This window comes from Chaetodon trifascialis, chromosome 7, assembly GCF_039877785.1.
Source record: "Chaetodon trifascialis isolate fChaTrf1 chromosome 7, fChaTrf1.hap1, whole genome shotgun sequence".
Classification (NCBI taxonomy): domain Eukaryota; kingdom Metazoa; phylum Chordata; class Actinopteri; order Chaetodontiformes; family Chaetodontidae; genus Chaetodon; species Chaetodon trifascialis.
In genome coordinates, this window is record NC_092062.1 from 25142762 (window position 1) to 25159477 (window position 16716).

The following is a 16716-nucleotide window of genomic DNA, read 5'->3' on the forward strand; positions in this document are numbered from 1 at the left end:
AATCGTAGTAATTTCAATCATAAAAGTCAGTCTGCAAGTGAGAAACAGCCCCTGATCTTGTCAGTTTGGGATTGGAGACACAAATTAGTGAGACAAACCCAGCGGTGGAACAATGTGGAGTGTGTAGTTGATGGCACGCTGGGAAATGTAGGATGCAGCATTTTTGGAACTTCAGATACAAAATCTTCTTCTTCTTCTTCTTCTTCAAATGTGACTCTTGTGCGTGTCCTAACTTTATGGAAGCGTTTCACTAACTCGAAGACGAAGCCAGTGTTTCTCCTCAGATTGCTGCACAGGTGCAGCCGCTCAGATAGTTTTCGGGAAGTTGACGCATCTCAGTGATGAAAAGAAACTATAAATAACGTGATAAACTCAGGGGCGGGGCTTGCAGACAGGTAAGCCAGGCAGGTGCTTGGAGGCCCCGGCCACTTATTTAAACAATGATTATTGATAGGCCTGGGCTTTCAGGCCGCTCTGTTGGTCCCTGGACCTCACTTTAAGAACCACTAATCTATTTTTTTCAGTATTCATCTCAAATGTCCCGGAAATTGTGCATTTATGGATGCAAAAACCAAATTTTTGCAGCGTGCATGGGTGGGGTGGGGGCCCCAGGGATTTCTTGCTTGGAGCCCAAGAGACGCTAGCGACGCCACTGGATAAACTGTGACAAGGTTCCTGATATCAGTATCCTTGTTCGACAGTGGTTCAGTAGGACTTGAAGGTACCGGTCTGTGGTTCCTAAAGTGGGGCTTGAGCACCGTTAGGAGTCTCCCAGAGGGTTACACCTTTTCCAAAAAATACAATTAAATGTGATTACAGGTTCATTTCAAGTCCTCTCTGCTGCCTCCAATCTGCAGAACGAACGCTTGATATTCAACATAAATATCAAAGGTCTAATCTCCCAAAATGAAGGGGCTTAGGTGTCTTGCAATGAAGAATATTCTCGGCATTTATTTTATTTTTACCTTGTGATTATCCTGAAAAAACAGCGATGCTTTTTTTTTCTTTTACATACACACTGAACTAGAACCACTGGATGCAGTTTTCGCTCAGTTATGTGTTAAAGGACAGTCACACTACAATATGTCATTGCTCACTTTCTGCATTCGCTCACGGCATTTAAAGTCTCCCACTTTGAGCATGCTGTGAGAAATAGCCCCACATTAGTTATTACAATCCATTTTAAAGCAACAGCTGTGTTGAATTCCCATATTAAGCTGTAACTGTGTAAAATCAGGCACTATTTATAAAGCTGGCACTCGTTTCATTTGCAGGCTTGAGTAATTATGGCATGCGGTCAATCTTAATGCAATCACAGAACGTTAGATATTAGCAGAAGGCGTCGTTTGGAGAGGAAAATGCAGAAATCGGACGAGCAAAAAGCAGAAGCAGCGTGGCACTTCCTGTCGCACGTTGGCATCGCTGAGGTTCTCGAACGCTTGATGAAACAGTCAAGAAAGCACCCTTCAGTGAACAGAGCCTGAAGTTCTGACACGACAGATTTCAACATCACTTGCGCCGCACACTTGTGAAAGCACCGTCACAGCTGACATCGTGTGGTGGTGAGGAGATGAGTAACACAAACCTCGCTCACTGTAACCATCCTTTAGTGTCAGGGACCTCGGGGTGATTGACAGCAGGAAGGACGTACACGGTGAGGAGACGGTTGTCATGGAGAAAGACCCACAAACTGCCAGGAGAAGAGCAAGAGTGAAAACAACAGATGAAAAGATGAAATTCTGACTCTCAGTTGAGCAACATAAACGATTTGTTAATGGATTCTTACCTGTTAAATGGTGTGCTCTGGAAGGACGGCAGGTTTCCAGCCTGCCTGGGTCACTTCAAAGGTCAAACCCTGAAAATCTGACCTTCTACTTCTGATGCTATGCACCCAGAGCAGTATCTCAAATACACAAATTACTGTAATATGAATTATATATGCAACCACAGTCTGAGCAGACACATTCTAAACAAACAGTAGGAGAGGAGTGCAAGAAAATGTCATCGCGCCTTTGCAAATTTTAAATTCATGTGAGACGGTGTCAGACAGGCAGAGACCAAACCCCAGGCTTATTTCTGAAGCTGTAATTTGTGGTGTTCGGATATAACAGTCTTGCACAGAGGATGCGTGGTCTTGAATCCACATCTCTTTTATACTGTAAACTTCAAAGAGTATATATATCTATACATCGCAGACTTCTTAGGATGGACTGTGCTCGATAAATATAGATGTTCCTGGTTTGTGTCCACACAGTGCCACCACACATGGCAAACTTTTAATGAAGCAGGAACAAAGCAGCAGAAGCACTTCAGTTAATACTGAAAACTTCCAATAATGAACAACCGGAACTTCCTCAGTGTCTCAGGAAAAAGGGTCGTGGTTTAGTCCATTGAACAAATGCTGTGATTAATTCGTCCCAAGTTCCAGAAAAACACAGACTGGAGTCGACCGCTACAGTCTGCTGAGCCATGAAAGCACACACTGACATGATGGTGTCATCTAGTGGTAAAACTCTGCAAGTCAGATGGCCTGACAACAGAGACCTTTATTGTAAAATTAGGTTTCATCACATCACGATGAACATTTGCATTTTCAGAGCGTATGACTGGTCAGCTGTACAATATACTGCAGGTTAAAGGTGAAATTTTGTGTTTAAAAATAAAAATAAAAATAAGTACAATTTCGCACAACACATTTTCTAACCAAGACTATTTTGTTCACCGGGTTTCTAAACACACTGAGCACGACTGACACGACGACAAGCAAAGATAAAATCATTTCCTTTAAATGTACATGGTTTTTCACAGGTTAAAAAAAGCCAGAAAAATCTATAGACCCCTACATGACATCTACACCGAGGAACCAAAACTACATAAAAACGTTAAAGCTGAAACCAATCAGGAAATGTTTACTCGTCAAGATGTTAAACACCTTTGCAGGGAACTATTTATCAACTTGACTTTCACATCTACAGGTAAAAATCTGTACACTCTAAGGCACTTGTGGCAGCCACAATGTTTTATACATGAAGAGGCGCTTTTCACCTCTTCCCGGTTAGAAAAGTGTTCGTACACATTCAGCAGAAATTCATAATCATTTTCCTCTAAGTGAGGCAACATGAATATCAGGCTAACATTAGCAGAGCGGCTAATATTTACAGCGTTAGAAATCATCTGGTCCCGGATGGAAGCTGCCGCTCACGTCGCGCCTGGTTTCACACCACCAGGCTCTCCCGACTCACGGCTCCGTTCTGCAAGACAACAAAACTCGTGTCAACTTGACAAATGAGCTGGACGAAAAACGAACAAAATGAACTAATGAATAACCTGTCCGCATTATTCATGTTATCACTGCCGTACACCGGTCTACCGCAGGATTATATTTAATTCTATTCTCCTTTATATTTTATTGCTATATTTCAACTCCGGCTCGATTTTATGTCTTAGATTCTCATTTTCTTTAATTATGTGATTTTCTTTTCATACATTTTGTATGAGCACTGAGAGCAAAGGCTTTCATTGCCAAGGCCTGCTTCCCTGTAGCTGTTGTGCTCATGACAAATAAAGACCTTGGATGGGAATTCATTTAATCTCATTTCAGGCGACACAGTCAGACTTTAAGAATAACAGAGGTGATATTCTATATTTTTCTGGTCGACACATCCAGACCAAAATCAACAACGCGCAGTCCACCTCTCCATCTTTTCCCTTCCCTGTCTGTGGCGTGCAGCTCCGAATCCATTCATTTCTACTCAAGATGTAAATCTTTAAAAAATAGGCCGCAAATTAATAATTTCACTTCGTAAAAAGCTAAAACTGCAAAGGTTATGTTTAGCCACAGATTAACTCAACTAAGCCATAATGGGGAATCACGACGGTGGACATCAACTGTGTGTGTTAAGCCAGCTTTTCTTCATCAGGCTCTGTGCATGTTCCCATAAAAAAGAGGCGTCTGGTGCGTCTTTGACTCTTCTTTTGCACAAAATGTACAGATTGTGTGCCGCTTAATTCAGCCAAAAGGAACAGGTGGTTTTAAGGAAAAAGTATGAAGAACATAAAAAAATAAAAATAAGGCATAAAGCAACAAATAAGGCAAGAGAGGACAGCTGAGAAAACTGCTAATGGTGTACATTTGTGAATTAACATCAGTGCATGTTCAATGCCTAAAGTTTATTTCTAATGTAACTGCACAAGCTCTTAGACTTTGTACTAAGCTGAGACTTGCTGCACACGCACCAAATGTTAGTTGGATGAATTCATCATTTGACTTTTCAAGGGATTTTTTCAAAATAAGGAAACTATAGAGTATCACCACACTCATCCTTCAATCACTATAATCACATTTTCTTCTTAAAAATGTCCCAAAGCTCCTACTTAAAGCATAGGTTCACAGTTTTTGAGATGTGTCTTAAAACGGCAGACGGGTTCCCATCATTCCTCCTGTTCACTGGATTGGATTGAACTCTAGTGCCACAGTGTAAGATCTGAGACAATGAAATGCCATGTAGCATCCAACCAGCAGCGCGTAAAGCAGTGAAGCAACGTACATGCAAAGTGAAACCCTAACCCTTTGTTCTGTGTAGACAGAACAAACAGTACGTGGGTATTCACAGATATATTCAGTCTGAATTCCGAGAACCCAGTAAAAACCAGTTTCAGTGTTCATGTGGGCACCTGACTCTCGCTGAAAGACAGACTTGAAGCCGTCCTTCAAAGTTTTTCTGAAAAACCACCAACTCTGAATGTGAGTGTACTGAGCACACACCTTGCGGAGGTTGCTTTTCTTTGAGGATGAAACACTTTCATTGTCACTGTACGGTGGGGGCAGAGGAGGTGGGTAGTCGTCACGGCGGCCTGGGTATCCAGCAGGTGGGTTTTGAGGAAGTGGCGGGGGCCCGCGTGGCGCCCTCCCCCGATCCGAGCGGTCGCTCTCGCTGTCCAGTCGATCCCGGCTGCGTGCCCTCTGCTGCTCGCCCATCCTCTTCCTCTCCATGGCTTCTCGCAGGAAGCTGTCGTCATAATCACCTCGCCCGCCCCGGCCGTCGCCGCCCGGCCGGCGACCCCTCTCCAGGTCCATCAGATCGTCACGGCTGCGGCTGCGTCTCCCTGGGAGGCCGCCGTAGCCATCTCTTTCTCCTCTCCGGCGATCTTCGGGGGAGTAGTCACGGCGCCTGCGGTCATCGAAGTCGTAGCCGCTGCGGGCACTGCTGCTCCACCCATCGTCCGAGCTAAAGAGACAGAAGGAAGCAAAAATGAGGGAAACAAAAGCATACTGCGGCTGTTGCTCTGTCTCTGAGAGACAAGCTTAAACTTAAGCCTCACACTCATTGCTGTGCCCTCAGTTCCAGTTTAAACCACAGTTGAGGTTTGGGTTACACCCGGTCGTTAAAGTCACCTCAATGCAAAACATCTGAGGTTTAAGCTACATGCTGCACACACTGAGTAACGTCTGTGTCTCTATACAGGGTCAGATTAATAGCGGTCAGATCAGTATCTACAAGTTTTCTTATCCAGCAATAAATAACTGACAATCACCAGATCCTCTCCGGAAGAAATCAGCAGTTCAGCATCTGACCAAGTGTGAAATATGGACACAGTCCATTTTGAGTTATGGTGTTGAATTATGGCCATTTTATTTTATTTTTGTTGCTAACGTTTACATTTGTTAAAGTAGAAGAGGCCATTGATTATAACATTTTAATTTGCATGTGAGTTCCTTGAACAGTTAGTGAAATAATAAATGGAGGAGTTTATTTGACAAACTGACACCACTTTTTCTATTTGTTGAGAGAAATGAGAAAACTAACTTGCGGCATTACAAAGACCCAGATTTTGCAATGTTTGCATAGAAACAGCACAAGTGCACATTGGCAATGCGACGACGTTTAGCCACAATCTGGATACAGTGTTCTCAGTATGACTGTGTCTGGTTGACAACAGGTAAAACCACCAAAAACAAAAGTTTAGGGAACCCACCCAGTGCGCAACTGAAATGATCATTTCTGGGATGGCTGACTTACGATTCCCCCTTAAACTCCTCTATTGTCTACATTTTACTTACTGAAGGTTCCACTTTCAAAGTTCTGGTGCACCCTCTTAAACAATGGAAGAATTGCTCCACACTACTGTACAAAAATGTAAGAAAATGACAAGGATAAGCATCAGCTTCGTAACTCCTGATTCTCTTATTTCCATATTATTTTCCTCGAACTTTAAACCTTTTGCGTTCCTGGTAATCTGTCAAATTCACTACTATTCTGTTTCTATACTAAGGAAAAACAGGACCTCACCATGATCGTGGTCATGATGGTCATGTGTATGGACATAATAAACAGCTGACAGGAAAAGAAAAAAAAGGAGAAAAAAAGATAAATTTAGGGAAAATTATTGTGAAATTTTTCTTAATCTGCTGCACACTTAAAGCTAGAGTAGATTTATGTAATTTGAGGGCAATTCTTTATATTTCTTGAAATTGTCTTTACATCGTGACAAAAATGTCCCTGATGCTAACCTGCTAGCTCAACAGTTGCGTGTACGAACAATAACCATGCTGACGGTTTGCGTTCATTAGGATGATGTTTGTTGTTTCCTTACATGTGAATGAGACATGAGGCAGTTGGATACGGTTAGCGACGGCGTTGCACTCGATGATGCGACTGTGGCGTTTATTTACGTATTTATTAAAAGCGAGTCGTCTTCCTAACGCTTTCTTGTGGACTTGTCCTCCAGCAGGAGTGGGAAGGTTTTGGACGGAGGCATGAAGGGAAGGGATGGTCATTTTCGGGTGTATGCTCTGAAAATCCAGCTTACTCTCGCTGGTTTCTCTGCAGCATTGCCAACCCCAGCTTACATCGCATGTCACGTTTACATAAAAATGCACTAAAGGAGATTATGATGACAATATGTAGGCTGAGGAGGAAAGAAAGGAAAAAAAAGAATCAGGGGTGGTTTTCGTAGTATCATTATTACATGAAGGGAGAGCAGCAATTTTTAGAAGACAGAGCGTGTGTGTGGGAAGCCCCAAACTCAGCTCACACACTCAACTAGAAAGAAAATGTAATCACAGTTTTGGGGAAACCAAGATGTGGTGAGTTCTAGCTGTATTTTCCTGTGCTAAAGATGCTTAATATAGACCACAAAATGAATTGTAGTAAATATACTATCTACACGTAATTACACATACATAGTGTAATTATACTATACATACATACATACAACTAGCATCATTTTGTTTTATATACATACATGGTAGTTCAAGGTACTTCACTTGCCATTTTCAATTTTCCAAATAACAAGTAATTAGATTAAGGTGCATCTATAGTTTTTTTAGGATGTAGTTTCAAAAATTCTTCTACTTCAACCTATAACAAATAAATCTTTTTGATAATGATCCATTACTTTTATTTTGTTGATTCCTTTATCTTTTAATAATTGGGACCGGCATCTGTACTGAGAGGGACATCTTGCAGTTTAAAAATTAACCCGAAGGTTTACTGAAGTGTGAAAATCTGGGATGCATGTAACCACAGTCAAAGGCCAGGAAGAACAAAAAAGGGGTTTGCACACCGAGTCTGTCAGATTGCTCTTTTAATTCAGTTCTCCGTTTCTATGCAGAGGTGACAACAGATGTCACTTGTGAAACTTACTGACGTGCCTGTTCATCATTTATCACGTGCTAAATGGCAGCGGAGGCTGACCAACACGGGCCACCATGTACAACACTTCAATTCAGAGTCAGCCTGGAACCACTTACAGACAGATGTGCAGCCACATATCATGGTCTCAACTCGAGCATTAAAAATGTAGAGGAAAAATCTGGAAAATTCAACTGGAGCTTGTAATTGCTTTTTGAAGTTGTTGAATATTTTTTCTCAACTGTGCAATGACTTTATTATCCATATTGGCAACAGTAAAAACAGCCTTTCAGCATTCATGTTCAGTTTTGTTTTCTAAGCTCAGTTCCTGCAGCTCCACCTCCACCCACTGTGAAGAGGGGTGGTAACTGTAAGGGAGGACTCACCCTCTCCTGCCTCTGGGCCCATCTTGACGTCGGTTCGGTGAATCTCGCCCATAGCGCCGTCCAATGTCATCAAGGTTGTCCATTGAGCGGGCACGCACACGATCTCCCATGTACCCTCCGCCACGGCGTGGATAGTCATCACGACGGCGGCCTTGCTGGGAAACGCTGCTGATGGTGCTCATGGCCTCATCCTGGTCGTAGACCGTGGCCAGAGGCGGCGGCTGAGGACGACCCCCACGACCTCGAGGCTCCAGGTTATCATGCAAGGAGCTGACTTCACTCATGTTATCCACTGAGGGAGGAGAACCAGAGAAGAAGAGACGGTAAGTAGACCAGAGGAAAATAAAATGTGTTTGGTCACATTTGGACATTATGAAATTAAGTATCTTCAGTGAGATTACAGGATTCTAATACACATGGTCTTTCAGCAGGACAAGGCCAAAAGAGAGATCCAAAAGCCTCCCCAGGGGGCGCCGGAGAGCTGAACGAGAGGGAAAGTTTTATTGTTTCTGTTGTCGTAATGGTGTCGGCATGTTTACATCAACATCGGATTAGCAAAAACATGACTCCATTTTCACAGGAAGTTCAAATTCACACTGAGCTAATTGAAAATGAGATCCACTGTAAAATACAAGGACGCCGGTGAGTAATTACGCTTGGCAGCAGTTCCTGTAACAGGTTGATTTATTCTCTCAAACAGCTGGGGCGTAACTGTGCCCATAACAGCAGGAAGTGATGAGTGACTCACAGCGGTTGTAGTTAGCAGGTCTGGATGGGTCCAATTTGGAAATTTCCTTCTCCATATAGTAAATGGCACGTGTGGCGTTCCCGTTGGGGTCCACTTGGATACGATACCCACTGCGAGCTGATGGGAAGAAGAAAGAAAGAAAGAAAGAAGGAAAGAAAGAAAGAAAGAAAGAAAGAAAGAAAGAAAGAAAGAAAGAAAGAAAGAAAGAAAGAAGTTTAAACTTAAAAGCAGCTCCTGCACATTGGAGCTGCAGCTCCCTTTGATTTTATTTACATAAATTTTGATTTAATGTATCTCAGTGAAAACAAGTGTAGCTATTAAATCTGACACATCTTATTTTTCATGAGCTACTTGATCCAAATACCAACGTTCCTGGACCAAAACTTTAATGTTGAAAAGCTTAAACTATTGATATGAGAGAAGTTAAACGGGGAGAACTTGATTCCTGAAATTGACATGATGCAGTCCAGTAGACAGACGGAAACTATAAAAACATTCTTTCTTCCACATAATAAAGTGTTTGTCACAGTCAACAAGACACCAGGGGGCAAAAGAGTCATTAAAAAGCATGTGTACTGTCAAATATTCAGAATTTTGCTAAGTGAATTATCACAAAAATTCTTTTAATACAGACTGTTTTTCATGCCAAGTGTACATGCAGACCCTGAAGAGAGGAAAGGCTAAAACAACTGGCATGACACCTGAATATAATCATAATGCAAATCAGCTTTGATAAGTTCCTTAAACTCATTGTAATTTTCTTTCAGAAGAGCAGAGAGGTCTTACAGTTAGGTGCAACTCTGCGAACCCACACTGAAAACACACGTCATCATCTTTCTATTGCACGATTTGAAGTGTGAAAATCTGTGTGAATGGACAGGTGTTTGCGGCACAGGTGGCAAATAAAAATAGAATAGAAATAGAATACGTGAAGCCCCCACACCCCCCCCAAATCTACTCACTGTGGTCTCCTCCACCATCTGGGTCATGCAGCAGAGGCACCTGGGAGCCCTGTCCAACTGCACAGACACAAAAAAACCAATTCAAATTCAACAAAGCTCCACATTAAACAAATCAGGTATTCATAAACTCTATTTGCATAGAACCTCATACAGGAACTGCAGCTCAAAGTGCTTTTCAACAACACAGAGCTATATCAAACTGGGTATTGCATTGCATCATTATGAAACTCATATTTTCAGTTAATGAACTTGAATGTGTGGAGTCCGCTCAAACTCAACATGACAGAAGGGCTACAGAAATGACTCAGCAGCTGCCCGTCGACCAGATGGATGGAAAATCCAAAAGAGCAGTTGTAATGCGAGCAGCTCTCACCTGAGCTGGCGCCATCGTATTCTCGACCGTAACCGTTGTTTGGCGGTGCGACTCCGACTCCGTTGGGTAGAGGAAGCAGGGGCATGCCGGGCTGGTTCAGCAGTGGGCCGCCGTATGCTGGCTGAGCGTACATACTGGGAGCATACAGGGTGGGAGCATATTGACTGGCAACAATTGACTTTGCTGCTTTTCCTGCCTCGTACACTGTGAAATAACAGAGGGCAGTTTAAGAAAATGCGATCGTGTGGAACACGAGAGAAAAAGCAAAGAAAAAAATGTCTCCTGCAAGGATGGAAGCTGACACACAGCAAATGTTTATTTCTGGCTGAAATGATTTGTGCCACACTCGTGTCTATCTGTCAGATATATAGCTACAATCTGCAGGTGGTTAGCTTAGCTTACACTGAAAAAAAGCCTCCACAAAACCACAACTATTTAGTTTTAACATTTCAGTTTTTGTACAGATTAAACAAACTAAATATAAAATGTTAATTAGTGACCATTAGAGTTGCTGGTATTTTTTTAAAGCCTGGAAAGCTATTTCCCCCTGCTTGCTTGCTTTTCAGCTAAGCTAAGCTAAGCTAGGTTAAGCAGCTACTGGTGGCAGCTTCATATTTACTGTACAGACATTAGAGTCTTCTCATCTAACGCTCAGCAAGAAAGCAAATACATTTCCTACTATGTCAAAGTATTGCTTTAAAAATGAAAAGACTCTTTCGTGGAGTATAATCTTTCTTTTTAGGGGATTAAAACAGTGACTCAGACTGTGCTTTAACACCCTTGTGGTTAGCTCTCTAGTACATGCTCTATTATCTACAATAAAAGTAAATTGAAACTCAATTTGTGAGGCAGTTTGCTTAAGCAATCCAGAAATGAAAGAAGCTGTGAAATGTAGGTAAATTCTGACTGTGTGTTTGGATTTATGTTCACTTTACATTTAAAAACCCTCACAAATTACAGTACAACAGCACATCACATGAATAAGTGCAGTAAAATTTAGGAACTTTCCTTTGCAATGCACACATTTTATCCCCCCCCCCCCAAAAAAAAAAACCCCACCCCCAGTAACACCCACAAGTGCAATGTCATTGGCTTTTCATTTGGTACTTACATGCTCGTGGGCAGCAGCAGCGGTCGGGGCAGCACGGGCACCTGATGTAGCAGCAGCAGGTGTGTGGACAGCACTGACACCAGCAGATCCCGATCAGGAGCAGCAGCAGTAGGAAGCCCAGAACCACCAAGACAACCAGGAGCCAGTCTGTGTGGGCCAGCAGGGGCGTCAGAGACATTCATATCAAAGCTTTACATCATCAATCCATAAGAACCGATTTTGCTCCTTTAACAGGTAACATCCAGAAAATAAGAAAACATTTTTGAGACAGTTACTTTTGTATTCACACAATCTGGAGATTTAAACATCAAACTTCAGTTAGTTTGCAGGCCTGAGCTACAGATACAGAAAAGAAGATGTCAACGTAGTGAAACAGGAAGTAGCAGCAGCAGCAGTCTGTGGCTTGACCGGGTGGTGCGGCTTTTAGTTTATAACGACAAACAATCTGATTTACTCACTGGGTAATGCTTGAATTGCATTTTTGTTATTGAGTGTTCAGATCAAGAAAACACATCAACCACCGAGGTAATTTAGATATTTTTCATGGTTTTGTCAAACCAGTAAATCCAGTTTGTTCTTGCACCCAGCGCCTACAAGTCAGCTCAAGAAGCACACGCCACTTAGGAAAGAGACAAAAACAGCCAGACACTGTTCGTTCAAAAGAATCAACTACAGTGAAGCTGGTTTAGCAGAGCACAGTGCAAAAACAGTATTTGACTGTGTACACTGATAAGGTAATGTGTGCTGAATGTGTGTCCTTTTGTTGCAGCTACAGAAAGTCACACATGGGAGCTGAGCCATATTGGAGAAACTGATAAATGACAGATAAGGAGGAAGAAAGAGAAGGTTGAGGATGCACAAACAGAACAGCATTATACTGTTCAATGCAGGAGGCGATTTGAGGGGGCAGATGAGGGGGGGTGTCATTACCGTTGTTAGCAAAATGACCAAACTGTATCTCCCTTTTCAAGCTGCCATCCCCCCATTCGTTAAAAAAAAGGTAATTGTAGTAGAAAGACAGACGATAAGTGGAAAAAAAAAAAAAAGTTAGAAATGTCGCAATTATGGTTAGGGCTTCCTGCAACAATGTCCCTTAAGAGCAGGGGGCTGCTCCCATTGGGCCATGTCCCACGTTAAAAATTAAATCATGACCAATTAAATGTTCGCTCACAGCAGGATGTTTTTATCACTCGTAGCTGCTACTCGTCTGTAATTAATCACGTACTTTGAGTTTGATCAAAGGAAGGCTTAAATTGTTTAACAAAGGAAAAATACATTTATGAACCTTTTAAAACACACAACCTGGGTGACCTGAAACAGTGCAGCCGGGGTGCTGGATAAGAGTTATTTGCCAATCCCATCAACTTTACAGCTGAACCTCATGCTCCCTCTAACACCTCTACTGAGCTATATCAAGGGGCTTGTACTACCTTCCATAACCAGTAAGTCAATGCCAGGCAGGAGGTCAGTAGTATTTGACTTTCTCTCTGTGAAAGAAAGATAAAGCCACAATTACTTTAAAGTGGTATCGGTCTAATTTTACTGCCAACAACCCACGACTTTACACTAGTTCAGAACCAGGCTGGTGGCAGACCAACTGACTCTACACCTGCCCCCACATGAACTCAGCATCAACTTGGAAAATCTGTCAGGTCCTGTCTGTTTGAATCATTTCCCCTTAATTATTTCAAAACCTTATGTGTAACTTGTGTAACTGTGTGGGGTGGGTGGGTGGGTGGGGAAGAAAGGGAAGCTTAGAGAAGAAAAGCCGTTTTTACATGCATGTCAGAGTGTGACCACATGGTCATACTTACCCAGTACAATTAACTCTGTGTAATCTTCGCCGTTTCCGGAGAGGTCCTGGGAGGACACCACAGAGCAGACGTAGACGCCGCTGTCGCCCCAAGCCGTCTGCGCGATATTCAGGTCTGCATCTGTGAGAAACGACAGTGCCACAGGTTGGACTTCAGTTTTAAAGTAGCTACAAAACCATTATCCACTATCATTACAATCTCATAATAGTGGGGCCTGATAATGGCCCCCCTGCAGTAATTTGACATCTCAGACATGGCGAGAGTATTCTTCTACACCCGGGTCTCTTTTACCGTGAACTCCAATGCAGCCTCGCTATGTTTTTGCCACACACACTCATAAGAAACACTTTGGTTAACTCCTGAAAAGTAAAGTTTCCCAGTAACGTCTACCAAAAGTATCTGATCAATCACGAGTAGATGAAAGTGTTTGACACCTCTGCTCTGGAGCCAGTCAGCGTGACGAGCAACCTGAAGTGATCAGCTGTTTCTGCTTAAAGCTCCATCGTGAGCGTGAGAGCAGGTGGTCTGTGAGGCTGAGCCACACAAGCGTGAACTGAGCCGTGGTACGATTCATTCTGGACCTGCAGAGGCGGATCTGCCACCGTCCCCACCCACAACGATGGTGTCGTATAGTAAGTGTAGTATTAATTTTTAGACAGGCCTATCAAAAGTTATCACAATGCTTTTATTCTGTTGCGAATTCTCAGGGCCTCCAGCTGCGTCACTGAGCTCTGAACTCCCCCTGCATCCTGTCATTGTCTGAGATCCGCCAGCAAGGTTTTCTTCTCTGTATCTGCATCACATCTTCAAACCCACAACTTAGATATTAAAACCCCAAATCAGACAAGGAGAGAAGTCTCGCAACTAACTTAAATCTCGGCTAATGCATTAAAACCTTACTTGCACATGTGCTGCATTTTACCTGGTTTTATTTGTGTTGTTACTGCTTCAGGACTGTTAAAGGCTTTACAGACTGGCCTTTGAAAAGTGTTTAAGTGATCATGATGTTCTCCAAAATACCAAAATTAAATATCACAGTGTTGTTCCACACGCACAGCACCGACGATACCGGGCAGCCATTGTTTTACAAGCTGATATCGCTCTTCATCATTGCATCATCTCGTCACTGTAGTCACTGCAGTCATAAATACACTGGTTTCAGTATGTTTCTTCTCCTTTTTTTGTTCCTCTTGAGTGTTGAATATATGCAAAGTGTTCCACCTGGACTCAAGACCAGCAGGTCTACACAGAACTGAAAGTGGAACAAATCATACTCTGATGTCGTAAGAAATGAGTGAAGCCCACAGACACAGAACATAGACGTTGTGTCTGTGACTTCTCTTATGGATTTTTGAAGAGCTATTATATAAAAACTCAAAGATATTCAATTTACTATAATGTTAAGACAATGAAAGCAGCAAATTCTTATAACTGGGAAACTAAAACAATCAAATATTTGGCATTTTTTTACATGAAATTACACAATTAACTGTTGATCAAAATAGCTTTTCTAACTTTTTCTGCTGATTGACCAATCTGTTGCAGCACTTTTCTTAGATTGATAATTGCTTTTATTGATTTCATAGCATACTTTCTTTTAGATTAAAATGACATATTATGGACATTTTTCAGTCTTAATTTACCTGTCGAGTTAAAAAAAAATCATACCCAGTCTTTGAAATGATCTTCAGATGCAGAGTAAAGTGGTTTCCATCTACTCACTGTTCAGGAAGCTGATCTTGCGGCCCTGGTAATCCGTGCCGAGCGTCACGGCGTTGCCTTGCTTGGAGGCCACGATGCGCACCGTCCTCTGGCTGTCGGCGCACTCGATGTTGGGGTCATAATTGGGGTTGTTCTGAGACAGGATGTTCTCTGCACTGCTGGGATTCAGCGCAGCCTGGATGGGGTCCCGGCAATATGATTTATACCTCCACGTGATAACAGGAGGCTGGGTGGCGGTTGTCTGGTAGTTACAGGTGAGGGTGACAGGCTGGAAGAGGATGACGATGTACCTCTTTGTGGGACACTGGACCGAGATAGCCGTGATGGACTCTAGACAGAAATAATAATACTGTTACTGACATTTTGTGATATTAGGTCAAAGTCTCCCACTGGTGTACCATAACCATGGGCGTGGCACATGACAAAGTATTTGCTCCGCTGCCAGTATCACTGAGACTGAGTGCGATGAGTCACCCCAGACGAGTTTTCAGCCTGACCATTACAACAGAGTAAATCATGACAGCTGCGCATACTTGAGCAGAGAACACAGAAATAATTGATACCAGACTGGACAGAGTCAAGAGCTGAGGTTCTGGGCTTTTCATTCATCTGTAAACAGTAAGAAAAATACTGAGTGTTTCCAGCCAGACTTGTAAGTGGAGCTCACGTGTTAGCCACAGACAAATTGTCTGCTGTCACTTAACTAGACTTTTCTATCATCCTGCAACAGTTCCCTGTGTGTGTGTGTGTGTGTGTGTGTGTGTGTGTGTGTGTGTGTGTGTGTGTGTGTGTGTGTGTGTGTGTGTGTGCGCGCGCTCTGACTCAGACTTCCCTCATCCTGCCGCCTTGTAACTCTGCTTTTAAAAGGCGTTTGCTAAATTCAAATTATTATTTACTGACTTACAACAGGAAGGACACAAGGACGAGGACACACACACACACACACACACACACACACACACACACACACACACACACACACACACACACACACACACACACACAGAGTGTGGTTTGCAGATGCAACATTCAGCAGAAACATTTCCCCCAACTACATTCTTCTCCATTTCTACAAAGGATATATGTCACGTTTGTTGGTACTCTTTCATTAAATGTGTAACACATCGTCATCATGTATTTGTATCTTTTAAAAAAATAAAAATAAACTAAAATTGCCCATCCTCTTTATAGGTTTTGTTTTTTTCCACCATAAAAATGTATAGAATGTCAACAAAGTAACGAGTTATTGTGGACTCCTTACAACAGGTTGTTAAATGTGTCAAAATACAACATGTGCGTTAAATAATCCCTAAAATGAACATAAACAGGCCTAAAGGAGTCATTACACGAAGAAAACATCAAAGGAATGTGTCGAAATCGAGAGAGGGCCACAGAGGCAGTATGCCAGCGGCCTTTTCACGGAAGAGGGCCCACCCTGACCGTAAAAAAACAAAAAAACAGGCCGACTTACCTGTTGCCATTAAAGCGGCGATGATTAACGTCCAGAACATGTTTAGTCCTCTGTGAGTCGACTCAACGTATTCTTATTTTATCAAGTACACACAAAAAAACTGCAGCTTATACATAATATTGAGCGGAACTGTACTTTTCTTCAGCCAGGTAGCTCCAGCTCCATTTTGTCTCTTTGTGTCTTGTAAGCGCGGGGAGTACCTGAACGCCCCACGTCAGCCGCGCAGCCAACAGGTGAGCTTTCACAGACAGGTTGCGACACTCAGGGGTGTGTAGCGTTGTCTGAATTGTTTTTTCGGTCGACGGAGGATTCATTTTAAATACCTGAACCAGGTAATGAAAGCAGAACCGCGTTACAAAATATAAAACAACCTGTCTGCCGCTACTTTTACCCGCTCAGATAGAAATTTGACAAAGAAGTCGGGTTTCACTACCCTCCAGTTGGTACGACCCAGACGCTGATAACGCTATCAAAGCACTGTTTGTTAATGTTCAA

The 16716-nt window shown here is 42.6% G+C and overlaps 1 protein-coding gene across 2 annotated transcripts in view; it reads right to left on the minus strand.

Moving 5' to 3' along the window:
• Window positions 1-16404, minus strand: part of lsr (lipolysis stimulated lipoprotein receptor) — a 119608-nt gene extending 103204 nt beyond the window's left edge. The window contains exons 1-11 of one of the 2 annotated variants that reach the window (XM_070967275.1): window positions 16222-16404; window positions 14751-15080; window positions 13029-13148; window positions 12645-12701; window positions 11215-11361; window positions 10104-10307; window positions 9731-9787; window positions 8769-8885; window positions 8021-8312; window positions 4766-5228; window positions 2844-3251 (exon numbers count right to left, since the gene is read on the minus strand). In XM_070967275.1, the coding sequence (XP_070823376.1) occupies window positions 3216-3251; window positions 4766-5228; window positions 8021-8312; window positions 8769-8885; window positions 9731-9787; window positions 10104-10307; window positions 11215-11361; window positions 12645-12701; window positions 13029-13148; window positions 14751-15080; window positions 16222-16261 (1863 nt within the window). In that variant the 5' untranslated portion in view covers window positions 16262-16404 and the 3' untranslated portion in view covers window positions 2844-3215. The remainder of the gene's footprint in view (window positions 1-2843; window positions 3252-4765; window positions 5229-8020; window positions 8313-8768; window positions 8886-9730; window positions 9788-10103; window positions 10308-11214; window positions 11362-12644; window positions 12702-13028; window positions 13149-14750; window positions 15081-16221) is intronic. The other variant, XM_070967276.1, reaches the window with a different exon arrangement.
• Between the last annotated feature and the right edge of the window lie 312 nt (window positions 16405-16716).